At 37.0% G+C, this 22808-nt stretch overlaps 1 protein-coding gene and 2 long non-coding RNA genes across 4 annotated transcripts in view; 2 read left to right on the forward strand and 1 right to left on the reverse strand.

Moving 5' to 3' along the window:
• The window catches only part of LOC136267040 (receptor-type tyrosine-protein phosphatase S-like), a 31203-nt gene extending 12959 nt beyond the window's left edge, over positions 1 to 18244 (forward strand). Inside the window, exons 2-13 of one of the 2 annotated variants that reach the window (XM_066062103.1) lie at positions 13307 to 13426; positions 13475 to 13638; positions 13698 to 13833; positions 13893 to 14048; positions 14101 to 14200; positions 14248 to 14318; positions 14373 to 14507; positions 14561 to 14695; positions 14748 to 14896; positions 16297 to 16432; positions 17971 to 18051; positions 18112 to 18244. In XM_066062103.1, the coding sequence (XP_065918175.1) occupies positions 13307 to 13426; positions 13475 to 13638; positions 13698 to 13833; positions 13893 to 14048; positions 14101 to 14200; positions 14248 to 14318; positions 14373 to 14507; positions 14561 to 14695; positions 14748 to 14896; positions 16297 to 16432; positions 17971 to 18030 (1362 nt within the window). In that variant the 3' untranslated portion in view covers positions 18031 to 18051; positions 18112 to 18244. Of the gene's footprint in view, positions 1 to 13306; positions 13427 to 13474; positions 13639 to 13697; positions 13834 to 13892; positions 14049 to 14100; positions 14201 to 14247; positions 14319 to 14372; positions 14508 to 14560; positions 14696 to 14747; positions 14897 to 16296; positions 16433 to 17970 lie in introns of both variants that reach the window. The other variant, XM_066062102.1, reaches the window with a different exon arrangement.
• On the forward strand, positions 1057 to 3938 carry LOC136267061 (uncharacterized). The gene is made up of 3 exons (XR_010706476.1): positions 1057 to 1175; positions 3462 to 3511; positions 3567 to 3938. It is a non-coding gene; the product is annotated as an uncharacterized lncRNA (long non-coding RNA).
• LOC136267064 (uncharacterized) lies at positions 3505 to 6956 on the reverse strand. The gene is made up of 3 exons (XR_010706480.1): positions 6721 to 6956; positions 6193 to 6299; positions 3505 to 3777 (listed from the first exon to the last, which is right to left on the reverse strand). It is a non-coding gene; the product is annotated as an uncharacterized lncRNA (long non-coding RNA).
• Positions 18245 to 22808: the final 4564 nt, after the last annotated feature.

Raw genomic sequence — 22808 nt, forward strand, 5'->3', positions numbered from 1 at the left:
GTGTCATTGTGTGGCACCTCCTCATGCAGAGGAGATAGGAATGTATGCAATGTTTTTAATTGGCTTGAAGGAAACACCAGGGAACTGTGACTCTGCTTGGTCTCCAACACATGATCAGAGACTAATCTGATGAAGCCAGCCCCTTTGCAGGAAGGTGACTTTAGCAGTAGTGGATGCAATGAAGAACAATGTGATGATAATCGTCATTTGTGCTCCAAATAGCAAAAAGCACATAGTATAACTGTTTACAGCTTCAGATGTAATAGGCAGTTACAAATTATATATCAGTTCCAGCTTTTAATCAATTCCCTCTTTTTTCATTAACAGAACACCTATGGACAACCGTGAGCAGCCTCTCCCTGTCCCTGTCACACACACGCACACATTCGCGTCGAACCGAAGTAGGCTAGCTACACTCAATGGATGTACTGAATAGCTACCAAGACAGGTACGGTAACTACTCGGACGGTTAACCATAGGTAACCATAGCAACTAGCTGAGTGTACCGTTTATCTAACAGCATTGTAATCCCGAGAGTAATCCGCTTACTCTGTAGAATGAATAGTAAACGAATATATAATCTAGTTTGTTAAACTTCGTTCAAGCTGATATAAGGATTTCGAAGCACATTATTAAGGAATGGTTAGATGCTGCTGCCTCTGCCAGTATCTCTGCCTCTCAGAGAATTTTTCTAGCACGAAACTGTACAGAGTGGTGCACAAATTAGACAGTTTTATTTTTGTAATTACAGTAATTAGTCTTTTTTGTTGTTGTTTTGCCTTGACATGCCCACAGTGTAGTCCTCTACTTTTTGTGTTCGCATGCTGTCCGAGGTTTCACATGCCTATTTGTTTTGTTGTACATCTTTTCATCACAATTGTCAATGATGGTTCTCTCTCTAGAATACATAAAATTGCGTAATTTGAGCATCACGTGGTCATCATAACATATCCTAGTCTCGTGCCCGAGACTAAACCTATCCGGGTTTCGTTACTTTCACATCGTTTGATGCTCTATGTAAAATTACGTAACAACACTGCTCTATAGGCGCTTTTATAAAATAATAATTATTAAGCACACTGACACGCTTTATCAAACCTCGATTCTGGGGAGAGGTGACAGCAGCCAGTGGCCTGTGATGACGTGCTACTAAGGGGTCTGCCAGGATAACAGAAGTGAGTTATGTATGCATGAGTATGTATCACATCACCACCAAGATCACCACTGTTTGCCTGGTTGTAATGTTTTATGCTACAATGCTATGAACAGAATTCTTAACATAGACATGCTGATAATTCCTTTAGTCCAGATATATTTCAACTTGCCTTGGTCAATTATAGTAGAGGGGCAGAGGCTTAGATTGTCCCATGCAGTTGCAGTGGTGTTGATGGTTTTGCAGTGTTGGTAGTTGAACTAGACCTACATAATCGCCCCCTTCCCCTTAGAATTGCCTGTGAGCATAACTACATAGCTAATGGATAATGCTATAGTACAATTTCTGAAACAATATTAACTGTAAATTTACAACAGGAAAATTTTTACAAAAATAAAATTTGACAAATTGGTTAATTTGTCCAATAAGCACCTCAAAAGTCAGTGTTTAGACCTGTTATTTTTTGCTTTTCGTCAAATTTTATTTTGTCAAAGCTGATTAATAATATTGTGAATTCTTCAAATTTTTCTTTCGTCTACTTCCTGTTGTATCTGTAAAATTTTGTTAAATATCTGCATACCTAATCATCTGTGCAGCGCTGTCTGCCTTTCATTTGTGACAGTTAGCTATAGTGTGTGGGTCATGCCATTCTACAAGTGTATGTTATATATTACTCCACCATTACTGAAGCTCAAAGCAGCCACTGAAATCAATTTATTGTCATGCACAGTGTTGTATAGGTTGAGTAGCTGTATTGCTTGATTAAACACCTTAAATTAATTTTTAATATTTCATTGAATTAGTTAATACAGAAATATTGGCATTAAATTACATTTGCAATCTTTGCTGATAGTACAGTCTCGTGCAAGGTTTTGTACCCTGCCCCATGTTGTGCGTGCAGATAACCTTTGTTATTTTATACAATTAGGCACGAGCAGCTGTTACTTCATAACATAAACACAATGGGCTGCTTATGTTGGGACTGGTGGGATACAGGGAATTTGGGGATTCACCCATTCACCATAGGGACCTGCAATATATTAGTACAGACTGTCCCAATATTAAGTAAACTCAAGAGGGTTATCATTTCTGCCATTTGTTATCCAGCGTGTGCAAGTTCAACTATTGCTCGTGATTAGATATAATTGAATCACTCCAGTCTAACAGTTAAATTTCAAGTACATTTACTGCAAAATGGTGTTACACTGCACACAATCAGTAGAATCTGAGTTAAAAGACAAACCAAGTGAATCGCCTCAGTTAGTAGGCATCAAATCATCCTCCATAATCAGTAGCAAACAAATTAAGGTACAGCAACATGTGTGCGCCTTCAAAATACCAACTATACTGTTACAGTATGTACTAAATTGAAATTGTTTACAAGAACTTTGTCCTGTACACTGTCATTGTAAGGCACACCCACAGAATGTGGACCATGTCAGCGTGTCCAAGTGTGAAGTAATTTATTTAGCTGGTCTGCACTTTATTGAACAGCGACAATTCAGCACGTGCACTATTCTTTTTCCCTACATTAGGACCCTTTCCCCTTTCACTAAAGGCTTGAAACATGCCATTACTATGTAAAGCTGCTCCTGTACAACTGTAGCTACTCTATTTATTAGACTGAAATGTTGTTTAAAAATCCATTGCTTTCGTATCATGTACAGCACAGCGTGTTTTGCACTGCTAGGGACATTAAGTATGTATAGGCTTCAGATGAAGTGATCCAATTCATGTGTGGTAACCCAGGGGTTTAAATCAAAGGTAAAGCGCAGTTGTGATTCTGTGTACAGTGAATATGTATGGGGTTTGTTGGAGAGTCCACTACGGAAAGGTTATGAATAATACTTAATGGTGAAATCGTACTTAGAACAAGTAATGTCCCCTCTGTTGGAGAAGCGACAAGTTCCTGGTGATAACAATTTGACTGAGTGTACAAATGATAATTATGAAGTTGTAGATAATGACACTCTTGAACTGTCTAAACTTACATGAACATTATTGTTAATGTCTCTATTGATTATGCATTCCCCCTCCCCCCACTGGATGCATCAATAATTACAGACTGTCCAGTATAATAAAGAAATAATGGTTTGGTTCCAAATTCAGAAAAGGAGACCAAATGGTGTGTTTCCTAGTACATATAAAACAGTGAAATTGTCAGACCACATAGGACATTTGAAATAAAAACTTCAGGGTGTTTTAGCAGGTCAAGCATTACTACGAATAAGCCACATTCCATTCATAAATTATTAGGGCTACCATCTGAATGTAATAGAGGTAACATACTGTACATGTTCTGTTACAGAAAGAAGTTACAGTAATATTGGATCTACTATAAAGATGTGATAACAAAGGGTTAGTTATTTGTAAACAAAAAGATGTGATATTTAAACAACAATAATATGATCAGTTACAGCATGTACATAAAACTTGGAACAAAAAGTTATTGAGCGATGTACCACAGTCTAGCATCACACTATTGCAAATGCTGCAGCTCTTCAGCAAAAAAGTCACCCTTGATGATAGAGTTCTATGTACAATATGAGGAGATACTGGCCAATTTTACCTGCTGTGCGAGTAGTCATGACTGACCCACAATTAGACGATGACATCATTGCTACCTGCATTAACAAAAACAAACAAAACAATTACTATTGTATTTCATTTTACAGAGTATGTCTAAAAAAACTTTGCAAAATGACATTTGTATTAGGAGAACGGCAGAATTCTACATGGAAAGTCACTACTGTCATCAAAATGAAGAAGTGAACACATACATAGTTGTAGAAAGAAACTCAGTCATTACTGATGACATTACTGATGTGCGTAACATGCGTATGTGGGTAAAATCCAGTGGGTTTTTCCCTGAATCATCTTGGTGCTGGATGGTTCAAAATTTTTGCGTTTTGATTTCTTGTTGTTAGCCCTCACTCTCCATTGTTGTATTTAGTCTTTCATTATATGTGACTGGATTTGCGAAAAGGGGTCTTCCACACACATCCAATTCTATGAACTCAGAAGACCATAACTCAGTATTTAAGAAACATATTAACCTGAAACTTTCTCCAACTACTAAGCTATGTTGGTGCGCAGTACTGACCAAATTTTAAATCAATAGCCATTTCCAATCTGAAGTTATGAGTTGTCAAAGTTGGTAAATTGGATGTGTGTGGAAGACCCCTTTTCGCAAATCCGGTCACATATTCTATTCACTTATGAATGTAAGTTTTCAGGTAGTCGTGCTCCTGGACTTACATATGGTTATTGTCTTGTATCTATGGTTACTAAGTATGTTGTTGGTTGTTTGGTAACAATGATGTTATAGATTACAATGGGCAAACAGGGTGTGGGTTATTTGGAGTATGGTGGAGGGGGTTAGACTGTGACTTCAGAATCACCTGTTTAATTGTAGTGCTAGGCTTATAAAACAAAACACTAGGGGTATCACGTATCACTTACTAAGTCAATCTCAATCTGTGATTGTGGTCAAACTCACAGTCAACAGTCAAGACTACAAAATATCACTACAGTGGGAGATGGGAAGGAGGTGTTAAAACTCACAGTTACCTATAAATAAATATTAAAACTTAGAAGATAGAAAAACTTAAAATGTTTCAAAGCTCTGTAACAATTTCACTGTGATTTCAATGATGTATCTTTCACAGTTGTAGATCAGAGGGGTAAGACAAGATCACGTGCACTACAAAGCACTAACAAAAATATTTTATTAAACCATAGTCATACTACCTGTTGAAAGTAATAGATCATACAACAACGATTGTATTGTAATCATTGATGCCTACTGTTACTGTTGACATGAAAGTCATGGGACAAAGTGGCAGTAAAGAGGGGTTTCTAGGGGTCTGGGCATACTCCCCAAGAATTTTGAAACATAAGTGTGCCATGATTGAACCTGGAAATGATTTTAGAGAATGAGTGAGATCTGGAAATAATTAGCAAGCTGAAGGGACAAAATAACTATGTATAAAATTATGTGCATGAAAGCATTGATTTGATGAATGTGTTGATTTTCAGTTTATAGTGAACTGTAAGAAAGAAATTAAAACTAGTAAGGTAATTTTTAATCAGAGTAGTAGACCATGAAATAGAAAATTTTTGAAAATGGCTATCTCAAGATGTATCTTTAGACTTTTAGTCAAATCCCTGTGGTAAATTGTAAAAGAGTTAAGAGGTACAATACGTACGTATACTTTCCTGTAGTAAACCTGGCTATTTTGTCTAAATTTTAGAACTAGCCCAATCATCATTTACAACTAGCTTTTTGGCTACAACTAGCCCCCCTTTTTAGCCCTTGCCATAACAGCAGCATCTTTCCAATCATGAATCACACCATTACAAGCAACAAACTAAATAGAGCAAAATATGTATCAAGCCCCTTCCTCTACTTTTTGTACAGGGTCTATTCAGTTCACATGAAATACTTTAAGTACTTGTGCAACATTATTACGCATTCACGTGGTCTTGTTCTACTCCCCTGGTTATGTAGATAGGATGTATTAAGAAAGTTTAAAGCACAGAACTGGTGTGTTTGGTAAATGGATATAATAAACCCAACACTTAAAGTAACAATGAAGGTGTACGGATTTATATCTAGCTGGCTCACATGGCCCAGACAGCAGCTTTCTTGGTTTACTATAGCTAGTTATACTAACTTTTAAAAATGCTAAATGGCCACATTGGATGTGGCCAGGGATGAAAACCTAACAATTAAGCCTAAAACAGCAGACAAAATTTCAGGAAGATGCATTCAAGTCAGGTCAAAAGCTGTAAGCCAAAGGCTAAGGTAAATTTTGTCTTTGACGCAGATCATCCAATAGTGAGTGCTTGTGTGACACCCCAGTGAAACAAACGTACACTAGGTCCCTATTAAAAGATGGTCACCAGTAGGTTGAAATATCCCTGAAATAAATTATCACCATACTTGTGCTAAGAATTCTGTTCATAGCATTTTTAAAACAGTACACTCAAGGATAATGGAAGGTAACAGAGGTGATGTGATAATAATGCATACATACCTCTGTTATCCTGGCAGAGCAATTAGTCGCACATCATCTTCAGTCATCACAAGACTGGCTGCTGTCACCTATTGAGTTTGACGTGTCTCAGTGCTTTATCAATGTGCCTATAATGTAGTGTTGTTACATAATGGTATGTAGAGGTGCATCAAACAATGTGAAAGTAACAAAAACTGTTTCAGAAATTGTAAGATAATGTGAGTTTCAGACCCTTGGGAAAGAGGCTACAGTATTATCCATTAGCTACAGTTATGCTATTCCTCTAGTAAAGAATACTTCAACTACGAACACTGCTGCAAAACCATCAACACCACTGCAACTACATGGGACAATCTGAGCCTCTGCCCTTACTATAATTGACCAAGGCAGGTTGAAATATATCTGGAGTGAAGGAAATTGTTACCATGTCTGTGTTAAGAGTTCTGTTCATAGCATTAATAGCGGTATTGCAGCATAAAACATTACAACCAGGCATATTAAAGTGATCTTGGTGGTGATGTGATACATACTGCTGCATACATTACTTACCTCTGTTATTCTGGCAGACCCCTTAGTCACAGAACACTAGCTGGCTGCTGTTACCTCTCCCCATTAGATTCTATGTATCTGGTTTGATAACGCGTGTCCTCGCGTGTCTCAGTCAGTGCTTAATAATTATTTTATTAAAGCGCCTCTAACGCAATGTTGTTACGTAATTTTACGTGGGGCATCAAACGATGTGAAAGTAACGAAACCCAAACATATCCATATGTCGAAGGATTAAGTTGCAGCACAAGTGATCGAGATATTCATGTTGTCTTTTACACTAATTTATGGTTAGTAGAGTATAGTGTATTAATTTTGTTGTGATCTCTACCGTATCATGTCGTGTGTCTGGTCAGTCTCACGGTATACTGAGTAGCTTGCTACGGCCGCGGTATTAAACAGTTGAATTAATCGATCGTACACTCATCCAAGCAACTGTATATTCATCCCACCCATCCACTGGTAAACACTTTATTCCTCGTGGTAGCGTCAGAAATTTACCTGGGTGCTTCCTCCCCTCCCCCTCATCGGCACACGAACACATGATGTGCCGCGGCCCCGGGCGCACACCAAGAGGCACACATAATTCACTACCAGTACTATCTATTACATTGTATGTCAAGTTGGATTTTCTCGTTGGTGTATGATGTACATAAAGTTCCCTGGAGTTATGAAATTATCACTTAACATATAAAGTGATCCATTGACAGTATTGCCATATATGTGTAGAGGGTATGGCCAAGTAAACAAACAGAATCTGTAGAAAAAGAAGTGAAGAACTAGCAAACCAAATTGTGTGTCATCAGTTGTGTCAACTTGATGACATAAAATCATTTCAGGTGTACTGCTATTATAAGTGACTTCTTCAGTAGAACATTGCTTATATTATTTGGTACTGTAACAGAGTCGAAGAACCAGGCTGTATGCTGTGTATATCACTATAGTGTATGTCATGTGTTATGTACGCATGCGTGTAGAAGTATTGAGACGCGTTATTAAAAATTGTAGTGAAGGAAACGCGTAGTCCAGTCCTTGCACTGTAGCAGGGCCCCCAGCCTGTTACAGTACTCAATATTGGGTTTTAGTCTAAGCATGGACCAAACCTACTCTCCAAGCAGTGCTTATTATAAGTGCCTTGCTGCTTGTAAGATAGTTTATTGAAGCCAAGCCTTTAGTGAAGTGACAGACTAGGTATGAGACTTGGCAAGAGGTTTAATTGAACCCATTTCCCACTGGATCTGTACCTCTCCTAGTTGTTTTTACTAGTTTAGGCAGAAATTATTAATTATTTAAAAAAAAAAACCATTTGTCAGAAACTAACTGTAAGTACCTAGCTACCAAGTTAACTATTTAGAGACATAAATTTACCTGCTGTATTGTGAAAATTGTAGAAAATATGTAATTAAGCCTACGATAGTACAAAAAAGCCATTAATTAATAATTAGAGATGTATGCTAACATTTGTAAACAGTAACAGTTTCACTATCCAGGAATGTAGTTACTTATATGAGTATGTAAGACCAACTAGGTGCTTGACATATGATGTACTTTAGTATAGCTGTCTGAGATGAAATTAAAATGCTTTAATACTTTTAAGGTTATGACTTTTGTGATTGATTGTATCAAATTTTGGGTTGAAAGTTGTATTAAAATTGTATCATAATTTTCTTTGATGTCTGTAGGTTTAATGAGGTAGATTAAAAACCTACAGTGAAGTTACTAACTAGTTGGTGGCCTGTGGTCTAGCTTGTGGTTGTTTACTGTAATCATCTAGCAAAAATTGGCAAAATCAAAAGCCTTCATTATTGTAACCATTTTCTGGACCAGACAGGCATCATTGGTAGTGATACATTAACATCACCATGTGGCACTGGCTTTATGACTTCGAAAAGTAAATCTCAAAATACTCACAGCCTAAGTTTTGCCACTTTCTCTTTACCTGCTTTCCTCTAAGAAATAGTTTTACTGTTAGCTTACACTATGGACAAGACAGACATCATTAGTGCTGATGTACTAATGTCACAGTGCAACACTGACACAGTCTCAGGGGTGGTGGAGCATGCCAAAGAGTGAGGGGGCCAGGCCAGCTATAAGAGAAGACCAAAAAGAAAGGCAACTACCTGCTGACAATAGCTGCTCTCCACCAATTATATCTCCTTATTTATAGCTACACATACGTAGCTAAGTAGCTTGCTACACTGCTTCTCTGAAGATTGTGGCTGCTCTATTAGAGTACTTAGAATGAGCCAGCATTGGTTTCTATGCTATTTAGAGCCCCTCAGATGATGTTTTCTCGCAATTATTACTGAGGCCACATACCTCGCTCGGCCTGTGGCCTCAGTAATCAATTTGTAGGGAGCTCTCACTCACATCATCTTTGGGTTTCTAAATAGCATCAAAACCTTGTCAATTTGTTATAACTATCAGGCACTTAAAATGGTATGCCTACGTACATGTGTAAGGGCATTATTGTCATTTTCTTTAAGAGAATACAGTGCTGACCATACATCTTAAATGCTACCTCACCAAGAAAACTAAAAATTAAATTCATGAATCAGAATCCAAACAGCTATTTGTTAATCAGATCAAGATCAAGTATCTATTGCCTCATTGTACTGCATAAATGGTTAATAAAGCCTCAGAAATTTCCAGTATGAAGAATAAATGCAATAGCAATTGAAGGTTATTATGTAATACCATGACTGTGATTAATTATAACTCCTCAATTTAAATTTAGTGGATGCCCCTTCTCACTTTATAAACCTACAGGTAACTATTGTGTTCAAATCTTGTCTGTTATGTACTTATGTGTGGTTGTGTTTCTAGTATTGATTGCCTTTGTGTCGCAGTATTATTGAATTTCATGATCAATAAATATGCTATGAAAAATATTTATTCATTGATTTAAATTCATAGACGTACCATGGATATTTCATGGGGCGTTTTTCAGTTTCATTGCCAATTCATAGAAAACTTTCTGTTTCATATGTAGGTATGTATGTTCATGTAATTTCACGACAAAATGAGTTCCACTTTGTAACATATACTCATGTACAATAGTACAAAATTGTAATTCATAGTTCATGTAGTATCTTATTGCATGGCTAGTCTCTCAGTAGATGTGTTAATTGAAAGCTTAATATCAGTTTTCAACTATTCCCTTTGATACAGATATACTTCAATCCTTTTCAGCTGCTAAACTCAAAATCATTACTGAGGAGTATAATGATCTCATCAAATGGGCAGTGATTTTAGTGTACTAATATAGTTGGTTGTAATTTGATCCTGATTGTTGTTTACAAACACCGAAGCCAGTCATTACAAATATGCATAAGCATACCTATGGCTACCTACCTTAGCCATGTTGTCATGAGGCTGGTTTGACAAAAAGCCCAAAACTCATGATCCCTGTTATATACAGTAGGTAATGTAAAACTACAAGAACAAGTAGCATAAGCCATGTCAGTGGCTCCCTGTGACATTTGTGTAAAGTATAGTACACTGTTACCTAAAGGTGTCTAGCACATTATATGTTATGTATTGGCAAATTCTTTCTGTAGTGGCCGTGGTCATTTCTGATATTACTAATGCACAACGATGTTCTAGTGGACGTGACATTGAGTTATTGGTGGATGATCAGCTAGTTCCTACTAATACTATACTGTATAGATCTTTTAATTCTTCATTTTCTGTGAGGTGTAGAAAGTGCTCTGGCACAAAGACGCCATCTTGGTTTAATTCTAATGGAACTGATATATCAACTTCTTGTGGTAGTGGTGTTCCAATATGTACTAAGGAGGCTAATGAGGATCAAGTTAATGATTTGATATTTTCTTTTTTTGAAGAATCATTAGAAGGAGAGTATCGGTGCACAAGAAATAACAGAGATGGAGCCATAAACATCACAATAATATTTGGTTAGTTGCATTTCAGATTTGTCATACCACAAAGCTACAGTAACTAGCACAATTTGTCAGTATGTTGTGGATAATTTAATTAGAACAAGTATAAGAGAAAATTAGGAATTTTAAATTAGAGTAGGGACAGTGTATAGTGGCTGCAATAAAAAGTACTGGATCGGAGTAGTACGTAATGTCCAAATACTGTAAAACAATAAGAAGTGAATATCCCTACTGTGCATTGAGTGTAGCACAGTAGGGATATTCACTTCTTATTGTTTTACAGTATTTGGACATTACATACTACTCTGGTCCAGCTTGTTTCAGTACTTTTTATTGCAGCATTATACACTGTCCCTATTCTAATTTAAAATTCCTAATTTTTTCTTGTACTTGTTTATGGAGTTTTTTGCAAGCTCATGACCACTAAATAGCCTGCTTTTCACAAAACCAATTGCAATATTTTAAGAGTTAATCACAGTACTATTATACTAGATTATGACTCATACAATAACAACTGATTAGTGGGCATGGCTGTACAAAGCCTGCAGACAGCAATGTACGTGGATTTTTGTGCATACCTATAGACTGATGAACGGGCGTCGCTACCACATGTCTACAGACAGTAATTTACGTAAGTGGGCGTGACTCACGAAAGAAGTAGGGCTACGCTATGATGTGTAGTAACACGTCCACATTTTAGAGTGTTCAGCTGTGTCTTTCCGAGATTTTTCCAAATGTTTATAGTAGCAGCTCTAGGATGGTCAACTGTATTTTTATGAGATTTCTCCACCTCTTTGTCATATGATGCTTTGGTGCTTTCAGCGGATTTCATACATGAACCTGTCACATGTTTGTAACATTCATCAAGGTGGCGCTGTTATCTGTCTTCACTGCTGTAATTTTCCTTTTATTTAAGAGTATGTCATCTTTGTGAGCTTCATAATAGGCCTTATTTTACTTTCCTTCTATTCCTCTGTGCCGCTTCCTTTGAAGGCATTATTGCTCCGAATATTACCTCAGAAAAAACACAAAGCAATAATGACAATAAAACCCTTCAGTTGTATTTTTTCACACACAATTATGTAACAACAGGTTTAGCAAGACTAATACTGTAATAGCGAAGAATATGTTAGTCACAAAGAAATGCAATTAGAAACACAAGTCCTATCCACTTAACTTTGCTAACAACAAACACACTAATACTAAACAAGATGTCTTATGCGTGTATTTTGTCGACGACGTACGATAGGTCCCACATAAATCAAACATCAAAATCACAAACATATTCTAAAAGTTTGGTGAGTATTCCAATATATTGCTGCACAATGTATCGATATGATTATGGAATCCCTACTGATGAGCGATGGTCACGATAAAGAAGGATCAAAGGAAAATCAGTAAGACAATAGTGCATACATTGTAGGATATTTTAAATACTAAAGGTTTCATCTCCATGAAATTCTAAGAATTTTTTGTGAAAGAAGTAAGGTTGTAGCTGTAGCCAATTTTCTGCTACGCTTGACTGAATGCATCAGGCAGGCAGTGAGGCAGTAGAAAATTCGTAAAAATATAAAAAAATATTGTAGTACCTAGTTGAAAATGTTTTGGGTTGTTTTGAAGACATGTTTGGGCTTGATTCTACCTGACCGATACTGTCAAATAGCCATGAAGGATTTGCGAAGATGATTTTGGCTTGATTTATTTTTATGTACCACGCCCACACCTTATACAGTACTATCGTACCATATGATACATGTTGCAAAGTGGAACGGAGGGAGCTTTGATTAATTTGAAGACCTATATGGAATTGCCAAATGAGAATTGTCAGATACAAACCTACATAAAATAGGTCCCCCTATTTGTGGAAATTTGTTATTTGAAAGACAAGTAAACTTTAATGATGGGAAAAGTTTTAAATATATGTTGAAGTATATATGGGTATGTTACCACCAGGGCCAATGCCGGACCACTTTTCAGCCACTTGAATTTGCAAAAAGATCGAGATACTCTAATAGAGCAGTCATCGAAATATACTCTAATACAACAGTCATCGTGATACTCTAATAGAGCATACAGTATAGAATATCAATGCTCTTATTACACTGGTTGGTCTAAGCTATTACATCCATTTTAATTGTCTTCAAATTACTTTCCAATGAGCCATCTGCATAGAATTGCATAATAGGCTAGCTAATTGGTAATAGCTACATGTTATGCATTGGCATTTTACCATCAAAATTGCTTCTGTATCTCAAAAGAACTAAACTCACTTTGTATCATGAAAGTAAAATTAGCTACTAGCTATATATTAAATTGAATTGATTGGTATACAGTAGTACAAAATTACCTGGATATATATTCCTGTGTTAAATCAGAAAGAGACTGTGTTTGTAAAATAGTTTCCAGGTGCCATTTTAGAACATGTATTTTCAAAAATTACATAATGCTCTGAATAAACTTTTGAACTATTTGGTACATAATACTGTTTATACATACAGTAAGGTACCTCACTGACATTCCTGAATCCACAGAGTATCTAAAACTATAAGGAGTTTCTTTAGAAATAGCATCTCTTGACTGACTTTGGCTTTGTTCACATTTTAGGGATGGTATATTTTGGTAGGAATTACATGCACCGTTACCTTAGCAATACGTCACACTTGTGTGGTACTTATATTTGCTTGTAGATCAAATGTCAGCAATACTGGCCCAATGATGGCTCCAGTGTTTTTGGTACTATCAAAGTGACACTTCAGAAAGAGGAACAGTTAAGGAGCTATTGTGTTCGTCAACTTTCTATCACAAATGTAAGTTTATCTTGCCATGAACAAGTAGCTATTGGTAATTCATAATAGGTATCAAGCCCCAAGAGAGAGACTCGTGTTGTTCATCAATTTCATTTTACAGCATGGCCTGATCATGGAGTACCAAAATATGGTACTGCTCTCTTAGAATTTCAAAAAAGAGTTGATAAACACTACATGGGAAAAAGTTCTAAACCAATGCTGGTACACTGCAGGTGAAAGAATTCTATACTGTGTTTGTGAGTTTGTTATAAAATTTATATTCACTTCACAGTGCTGGTGTAGGTCGTACTGGAACATTTATAGCTATTAACAATGAGATACAACGTATAAAACAAGAGGGAGTGACTGACATTCATAGTTTTGTATGTCAGATGAGGTTCTGCAGAAACTTCATGGTACAGACACTGGTAAGTGTAATGACCACCTAGTTGACCTTATAACAGGTTACTTCATTGTCACTTTCTAGCCACAATACATGTTCATTCATATGGCTCTGTTGGAATACATTAATTGTGGGGATACCTCTATTGTTGCTCCAATCAACAATGTGCAAGATAAGATTGATGAATTGTCTACTCTAAACCCCAAGAAAGGCAAAACTGGATTTCAAATGCAGTTTGAGGTGTGTAGAAATATACTCCATATCATGTTGTTAAAAGTGTAAACAACCTTAGAAGCTTGTTAGGAACAGTTCTAAGGAGAGTGATTTTACATATGTCGCAGCGGTGTCATCTAAAAACAAGAGTAAAAATCGTTGTAAACAATTTTTGCCACGTAAGTGTGTGACAATTTTGTAATCATATATTTAGACATACATATAGCTGAATCTGCCAGAGTGATTGTGCCTCAATATGATGGAAGCTCGGATTACATAAACTTCTGCTTTGTTGATGTAAGTATTGAACATTACATGCTCATGTCACAGGAAAGTTTGTATTTTTAAAAGGGCTACTACAAAAGTAAAGCATTTTTAGCTGGACCAGGACCCATGCAGTCCACTGCTACAGATTTCTGGACAATGGTGTGGGAGAAGAAATCTTATGCTATTGTAATGTTGGGCCAGATAAAAGAGAATGAAGCTGTAATTATCCTACCTTACGCTGACATATATATGTATATTGACTATTCTATTAGGAAGCTTCATTTAAGTATTGGCCAGTTGAGAACAAGAGTGTAGAGTTTGGCAGATTTTTAATTGAAACAGTTTCAGAAGATGTTTGGGACAAAGACATAGTAAAGCGTACTTTTAAAGTCACTAATGTACACCAGGCAAGGAAACAGTTTTACCAAATCATTTTAAAACAAAAACTCTATTCTACAGGATACTACAAGGACTATAACTCAATTACAGTATGTGGAATGGCCACAAGATTTTTGTCCCAATAGTCATACCCCAATAATTGATTTAATCAAAGTGTTGGAATATGTTCAACATGAAAACGGCAATGGACCAATTACTGTCCACTGCAGGTAACATTGAGTGAGGTCATAGTACAATCCACTCAAAAACAGCCAAGCTGTAAAAAAAGAGTGCAGCCCTCAAAAGCCTAGGTGAAAAAAGTTGTGAAATCAAAGGTGGTGGCCAAGAAATGGCTGCAATGATGTTAATGCTAATAAATTTTAACAATGCACACAGCCATTATTAATTTTTTTTAGCATTAACATCATTGCAGCCATTTCTTGGCCGCCACCTTTGATTTCACAACTTTTTTCATCCAGGCTTTTGAGGGCTGCACTCTTTTTTTACAGCTTGGCTGTTTTTGAGTGGATTTCACTTCTTTTTGTATTTTCAAAAACCAAATCCTGCACCTTTTACTGGGATATGATTTCCAGGCTGTTGTATCACAAGTTTTGCTAGCATTATAACACTTATTATGATGATTATGATGATTGGCGCGAGTCGGTCACATTAGTCTGCTCGCAGACCGCCTGGGGGAGGAACTAAGTTAATACTACAAATATACCACTGATCGATACGAAAATGGCTCTGATTTGATGAAATAGCTACTAGATTGAGCCTCAAAGTGTTGCAACAATAGTATGGTGCTAATGCTCTAATAGAGCGCACGTTTTTGCTTTTGCTGAAATCATCTAATAGAACACACATAGAATGTTTTAGAACAATCTAGATTTTCTATTGGTAGATCAGTTTTACTTATTAAGCTAGAATTTTCATTTATAAGGTAGAAATTAATTGAAGTGATCAGCCGAGATAGCAGTGGTTCAGTGATTAAGGATGCAGGCATTATGTATGGAGGTAACTTTGTAGCTGTAAGTCTGTTGCTGTTTTAACCACCAAAAGGCACTCCTACGATGATCAGCCTATGTACACACGAATTTTCAAGTTATTCCTCTACTCGGTTTACCCTGTAGCCATGACAAAAGTTTCATCTTTTTTTAACGTGAATAAATGCTCATAATTCCTTGGATATTTATCACATTCATAGCAAACTTGGTACGTGAATGTACCTTTATATGCTCTTTACTTGTGCCAAATATCGATACAATGGAGTTACAAGTTTGTGTTTTATAGCAATTTTGCTAAGTGTGCGAAAAGAAATCGAAGCCCCTGTAGCCCCCTACAGCGAAGAAAAAAAACAAAGAAATTAAAACGAAACTTTGGCCACTCATAGCTCAGAAACGGCTAGGGAGATTTCCTTCAAACTTGGTATGTGGCGTAGCCTACCTGTCGAGCACCTCTGTAGGGAAACTAGTTCCAATCCGATAAGGAATCATGGAGCTACAAAGGTGTGAAAATTGTGTTTTCTTTCTTCCTGTAAATATACTCACAGTGTGGCGCGCCGGCTTCTTGGGCTGCACGACGCACTACCATGTGTCTTGATATGTACAATATATTTTATGTTATATAGTAATGGAGTTGGACGTTCTGGAACATTCTGTGCTTTGCTGATCTGTATCAATCAGTTTAAACAAGAACAGATGGTGGATGTGTTCCAAACTGTTCAAATAATGCGCTCCCAGAGGCCAGGATTAGTGGAGAATATGGTATGTGTTGATAGTATACAATATATTCACACTAGGTAGAAGTACTGCATTGCATATATGCCATCATACAGTACAATAGTACTGTATAGTAGGGGATCACAAAGGGGTAGGCATGGCCCACAAAATAGCATCACTCAAAAACCAGCCTCAATTTTCCCTGACAACAATGAGGCAGTATTGACTAGGCAAAACTAAGCCCAAACAAGCCTTCAGATCGACCCAAAATGCTTTCAACAAGTTGCTATGGAATTAAAAAAAAAAATTAATGGAATTTTTTACTGACTGACTGAATAACTGACTGATTGATTCTTTCAGACAAGTGTAACTTGACAATGGCTTAGGCTACGGGCTTGATTTTTTCACTGTTCAATGTTGCTTCAGTCCAAGAGGCGCCTTTTGGCATACCGTAGTATGTACAATGCATTCTTCATGGACTTACCATTGTCCTCCTTTGTGCCCCATTGATCTTTGCTGACAGAGAAAAGTGTCAATTTGGTGGTAGCACATAATGGCTTCCCTTTTTAATGGATATCGTGTGTACTTTTCATAGTGGCTACTTTGATTGCAGAAGTGCTTTTTGAACAGTTCTTGATTCATACTGCTGTGTAATGGGTTGAACATAGCCGACAACAGAGTGTAATGGATACTTCACTTTTCAGACGATAATTGATATAACTGGGGCACGCAGCACTATTTATTTATTTATTTTGGTATGCGTGGATTGCAGATGTGCTTTTCGAACAGTTCTTGATTTGAAATGCTGTGTAACGGGTTGAACGTAGCTGACAATGGATACTTCACTTCTCAGACGATAATTTATATAGCTGAGGCGTGCTGAGCCATTTCAGATGCGGTATGCGTAGGTTCACCAATCATAATGATTATTTACAAAGAAAGTTAACAAACAAGTACACAAAAATTTTGTAATTTTCAACTAGAGTAGGGACCATAGCACATCGATAAAAAGTACTGAAACAAGCTGGAGTTGTCCATGATATTAAATCACAGCAAAACGATAAGAAGTGTTATATCCCTACTGTGCATTTCCATTATGGTATCATGGAGCACAGTAGAGATATAACACTTCTTATTGTTTTACTGTGATTTAATATCGTGCACTACTCCAACTTGTTTCAGTACTTTTTATCGATGTGCTATGGTCCCTACTCTGGTTGAAAATTCCAATTTTTTTTGTATACTTGTTATAGTAGATATTGTTTATAGTTTTATTATCACTCACACCTTATTATTCATAACAACATATTCTTGCTCTTTGAAGCATTTGTGAATTGAAAAACTACATTCTCTGGATATTAAAACAAACATTGCCATGCATTTAGTTCTCAGCATATACACATAACCAGACAACATATTGAATAACATGTAAAAATCTTACTAGTCTTGCACCAAATTCTTGCAAGAATCTTGCAAATTTGTAAGGAAATCTTTGCTTGTAAGATTCTGTGTGACCTTGCAAGAGCTTGCAAGTTTTTTTCTGGGAATGTACTTATACTTTATACTTTGTTTTTCCTCTGCAGGAACAGTATGAATTCATTCACAGAGCACTTGTGGCTGCAGTACAAAAGCATTCTTCATAATTAATTAACAATTTATTGATTGTAAGGGTAAACATAGTGTATTTTTAATTTTTTTATAAAGTTTTTATCCATTTGTGCCAGCGTCCCTTGTCAATACCCCCGGCACGGTGTATAATAGCTACACAGTGAGTGTTAGCTAGGTTATATGATGTGTTGTACTACATGTTCTTGTACATTTTAAGCAGTGTTTAGTCATCTCCGTGCATAAACATCAGTGTGAAATTACTAGTGACCATGACCATACAGTAGCTATGTATTATGGTGTACATTTCCAGTTTGTTGTCAAACATAAAATTCTGCAGATGCTCATCAGCAACATTGCATGCAATACAAATATGTGACTGAATTTAGGAAAATAACTCTTATGGGTGCATTTCAACATATTAAATATGTAGTACATTATAAGTTAAATTCCTACTCATTTAAGGGTAGGAGAAACTTGAATTACAAGAAACATTTTAGAAAAGTGCTTTCTGCTATAACAGCACCATGCTAGTTTGATTGTTTTAGACATGACCATAAGGGTGATTTCCCAAAATTCGGTCAAGACACTGTTGAAGCATTTGCCATCTTAAATCTGGCAGAGGAATCTCTTAGATAATGCTCAATGGAAAGGCGTTCTGGGATAGTTCTGGAAATTATATTAGCTGCTTAGATATGACCTTGTGGATGAAAATGGTATGATGAAGTTTTAGATATGCATACTGACTTTCCCAGAATGGAATGGACTTGCCTATAACTCCCATCTTAAAATTTATTGCATAATCTATAACAATGGTTACTGACTGTATGAAGCAAAATCAATGGTAATTTTGTTATTTCTATATTTTATATCTTATTGTTTGAATCACAGCTACTGAATATGCCATGATTTTTTGTACTGGTGAATTATGTTCAGAGTATTTGTAATTTGGTAATACATTGCTATTTAAATTCGCTGGATAGACATATAATGTCTGATGCTTCCAGGGGACTAGTCCAAAGAATACAATCATAATACATAGGAAATTTGTGTGTGTGTGTGTGTGTGTGTGTCTTTGTTATAAAAATTAATTGTCAATCAAGAGTCGAGTAGTGTTTGCAGTTTGGATTTGAACAGGGGTAGAATCTAGTATTACTTTCAATCAAGTCATTAGGTAAATCATTCCAATCTCAGAGTGTTCTTGCATCAGGAAAAAAGATAAATTGGTAATAAAATGGAGAGGGTGGTACTTTTAGGTTGATCATTGGGTTTGGGTGAAGTATAGTGGTATCTTGTTCATTGTTATCATTAAGAGTTACGTAGATCAACAATTGATCACATTGTCAGGACTGCACTAACATGGAGACACCATGTACAGTTCATATATATTATACAGACTCAACATCTGTCACAGATTCTGGTATGTGTGTCAGTTAAGTTGTCATTGGTACACTTATAGATTCTTGCTGTTCAAAAACTTTAATCCTATTATACTTTTTGTCATAAAGTATTAACTATATTCTGAAAAATGACATTTATGGACCCACAATAGTTTATCTAGAGACCAGGGCCGGAGCCCAGAGATTTTTAGTGGTCCAGCCATCCGTGAACTGAAATGGAGGTAATAGTCATGCACACTATTGATCTACTGTGATATCTGCTTTCATGTGATACTCAATTACATGTGCCAAGCTAGGAGCGAGGGTCTGGGGGCATGCTCCTCCCAGGAATATTTTTGAAAACAGCTGCAGACCTAAATATTTTGCAATTCCTGAAGTTTTATCTGAAGGAGGCTGTGCTGTACTGTAATAAAAGGTTTGTTGAATTGGTGGTAGCACTTCATAAGAAACTATTTGCTCTGAAATGACATCTGGAAGCTATCAAAGCCTCTTTCTCCAGCATCAAGGATATATACCCTGGTAATTTTGTATTACAGTATACCTAATAATTCAATTTCACATTTAATTTTATACTTTTAAAAAATCAGTGGAAGCTAATTAGTTCCTTGAGATACAGAAGACATTAGGATTCCAATTGCTAATACATGTATTAGCTTAGACTAAACAGTGTAATTAGAACAGTGGCTATACTTTATACCGAATGCTCCATATATTTGAGTATTGCGATGACTGTTCTATTAGAGTATATTTTACTGACTGCTCTATTAGAGTACCGGTATCTTGATCCTTTACAAATTCAAGTAGCTGAAAAGTGGCCGGACTGGCCAGACCGTGGGCTCCGGCCTTGCTAAAGACTCCAGATACCTCTTCACATAATTATGGATATCATTGATCAGGACATATCATCCTATTATTACAGTCCCATTCAAAAGGTATGTTAGTTGATGTATACAGTGGTGTGTGTGTGTCTGTGTCTGTGTGTGTCTGTGTGTGTCTGTGTGTGTCTGTGTGTCTGTGAATTGTAACTTAAGGCTTCCTGTATGCACACAGGCTGAATACCATCAATACAAACTACTTTCTCATCAAGTGATTTCACTGCTAGTGTTGTTGGGTGACCAACTGACAGATTCAATTTGATAACAAATTCGATGTATATATAATAAAAGCCGCACCTGTAATAGTATACTACTCTGGGATCACTATGGTTACATGTGTATTACTTTATTATTATAGGAACACATGGACAGGTAATCGTTGCAATTTCAAACATAACTACAATGATCAAGAACTGAACTTTTACACAATTTTTAACCATTGTGCCAATTGTTGTTTTATGTAAAATGACCAGAGCAGCTATACACAACTGATGTACTTATTTGTCATGATGCTACCAAACTTATCACTATATTTCTAATAGAATACGCCCGTGTATACAGATTGCTCACAACAATATTAATGATAGTGGCATGTAAAAGAGCTACTGATTTAGTGTGATAAACATCATGAATTACAACTTAAATAAGAGACAAAGTCGCTGAATGCATAGAATTAGCTTTAATTGTACTTGGAACACACACACACAATATGCATATTTACACACCTTGAAATCTTCTCAAAGTGTCTAGATACAATTACCTTTAGTTGCTTCAAGGGACAGTAAATAACTAGGTTTAAAATTTAGGCTGGGAAAGAAAAAAATCTTAAGGAGGGTCGATAGGATCTGTCCTCATCCAAGTGTCATTGTGTGGCACCTCCTCATGCAGAGGAGATAGGAATGTATGCAATGTTTTTAATTGGCTTGAAGGAAGCACCAGGGAACTGTGACTCTGCTTGGTCTCCAACACATGATCAGAGACTAATCTGATGAAGCCAGCCCCTTTGCAGGAAGGTGACTTTAGCAGTAGTGGATGCAATGAAGAACAATGTGATGATAATAACAATGAGAACGTCATCTGTGCTCCAAATAGCAAAAAGCACATAGTATAACTGTTTACAGCTTCAGATGTAATAGGCAGTTACAAGTTATATATCAGTTCCAGCTTTTAATCAGCTCCCTCTTTTTTCATTAACAGAACACCTATGGACAACTGTGAGCAGCCTCTCCCTGTCCCTGTCTCTGTCACACACACGCACACACACACATTCACGTCGAACCGAAGTAGGCTAGCTACACCTCGAGCTACACTCAATGGATGTACTGAATAGCTACCAAGACAGGTATGGTAACTACTCGGACGGTTAACCATAGGTAACCATAGCAACTAGCTGAGTGTACCGTTTATCTAACAGCATTGTAATCCCGAGAGTAATCCGCTTACTCTGTAGTCTCGTGCCCAGACCCCACCCACTGCGTTGAATACTCAATGCAGTGGGTGGGGTCTGGGCACGAGACTACTTACTCTGTAGAATGAATAGTAGTCTCGTGCCCAGACCCCACCCACTGCGTTTGAGTAGGGTCTGGTGACTTATGCAATGTTTTTCGGCCCGCCGCCATATTGTTTATGCATTTGTATCCATAACTATAGTTGGCCATTTTCCTAGTTCCAGCCTATCAAATCGCGTTGTACCTGAATCAAGGTGTCCGATTGGTCAGAAAAGAAAAATGGCGTAGGGCCCAAAACTCCTGCAAATGTCACCAGACCCTATTCAACGCAGTGGGTGGGGTCTGGGCACGAGACTAAATGAATAGTAAACAAATATATAAGAATACATAAAATTGCGTAATTTGAGCATCACGTGGTCATCATAACATATCCTAGTCTCGTGCCCAAGACTAAACCTATCCGGGTTTCGTTACTTTCACTTTGATACCCTACGTAAAATTACGTAACAACACTGCGCTATAGGCGCTTTTATAAAATAATAATTATTAAGCACACTGACACGCTTTATCAAACCTCGATTCTGGGGAGAGGTGACAGCAGCCAGTGGCCTGTGATGACGTGCTACTAAGGGGTCTGCCAGGATAACAGAAGTGAGTTATGTATGCATGAGTATGTATCACATCACCACCTAGTCTGGGAAAAAAAAAATTAATAAAAAAATAAATAAAAATAAAAAATAAAAAAAACCACCTAGTCTGGCGTAGCCGACCCGCGCGCGTAACGCGAGGGTCTGGTGACAGCCGCATTCAGTACCTGTACCAGCCTTACGAAAAACTGGTGCGTCCAATCAGATCGCTTAGTGACCAATTAACAACATTCTATGACGTTATTCCGATTTGGCCACTGATTATGGCGAGCTTCTTATGTCTTTTCTACAACCAGCACAAATGTAAGGGTTTGTAGAGGAAATAGACGTCATTCAAGTACAAGTACAGTAGCTGTCGCGCTCTGTTACCGGAAATTGTCCAAGTGTTTCGCGCGTATTTTCAAATTTAATTGCATTCCATCTGCACAGGTACTGAATGCGGCTGT

This window comes from Dysidea avara, chromosome 9 (assembly GCF_963678975.1).
Source record: "Dysidea avara chromosome 9, odDysAvar1.4, whole genome shotgun sequence".
Classification (NCBI taxonomy): Eukaryota; Metazoa; Porifera; class Demospongiae; order Dictyoceratida; family Dysideidae; genus Dysidea; species Dysidea avara.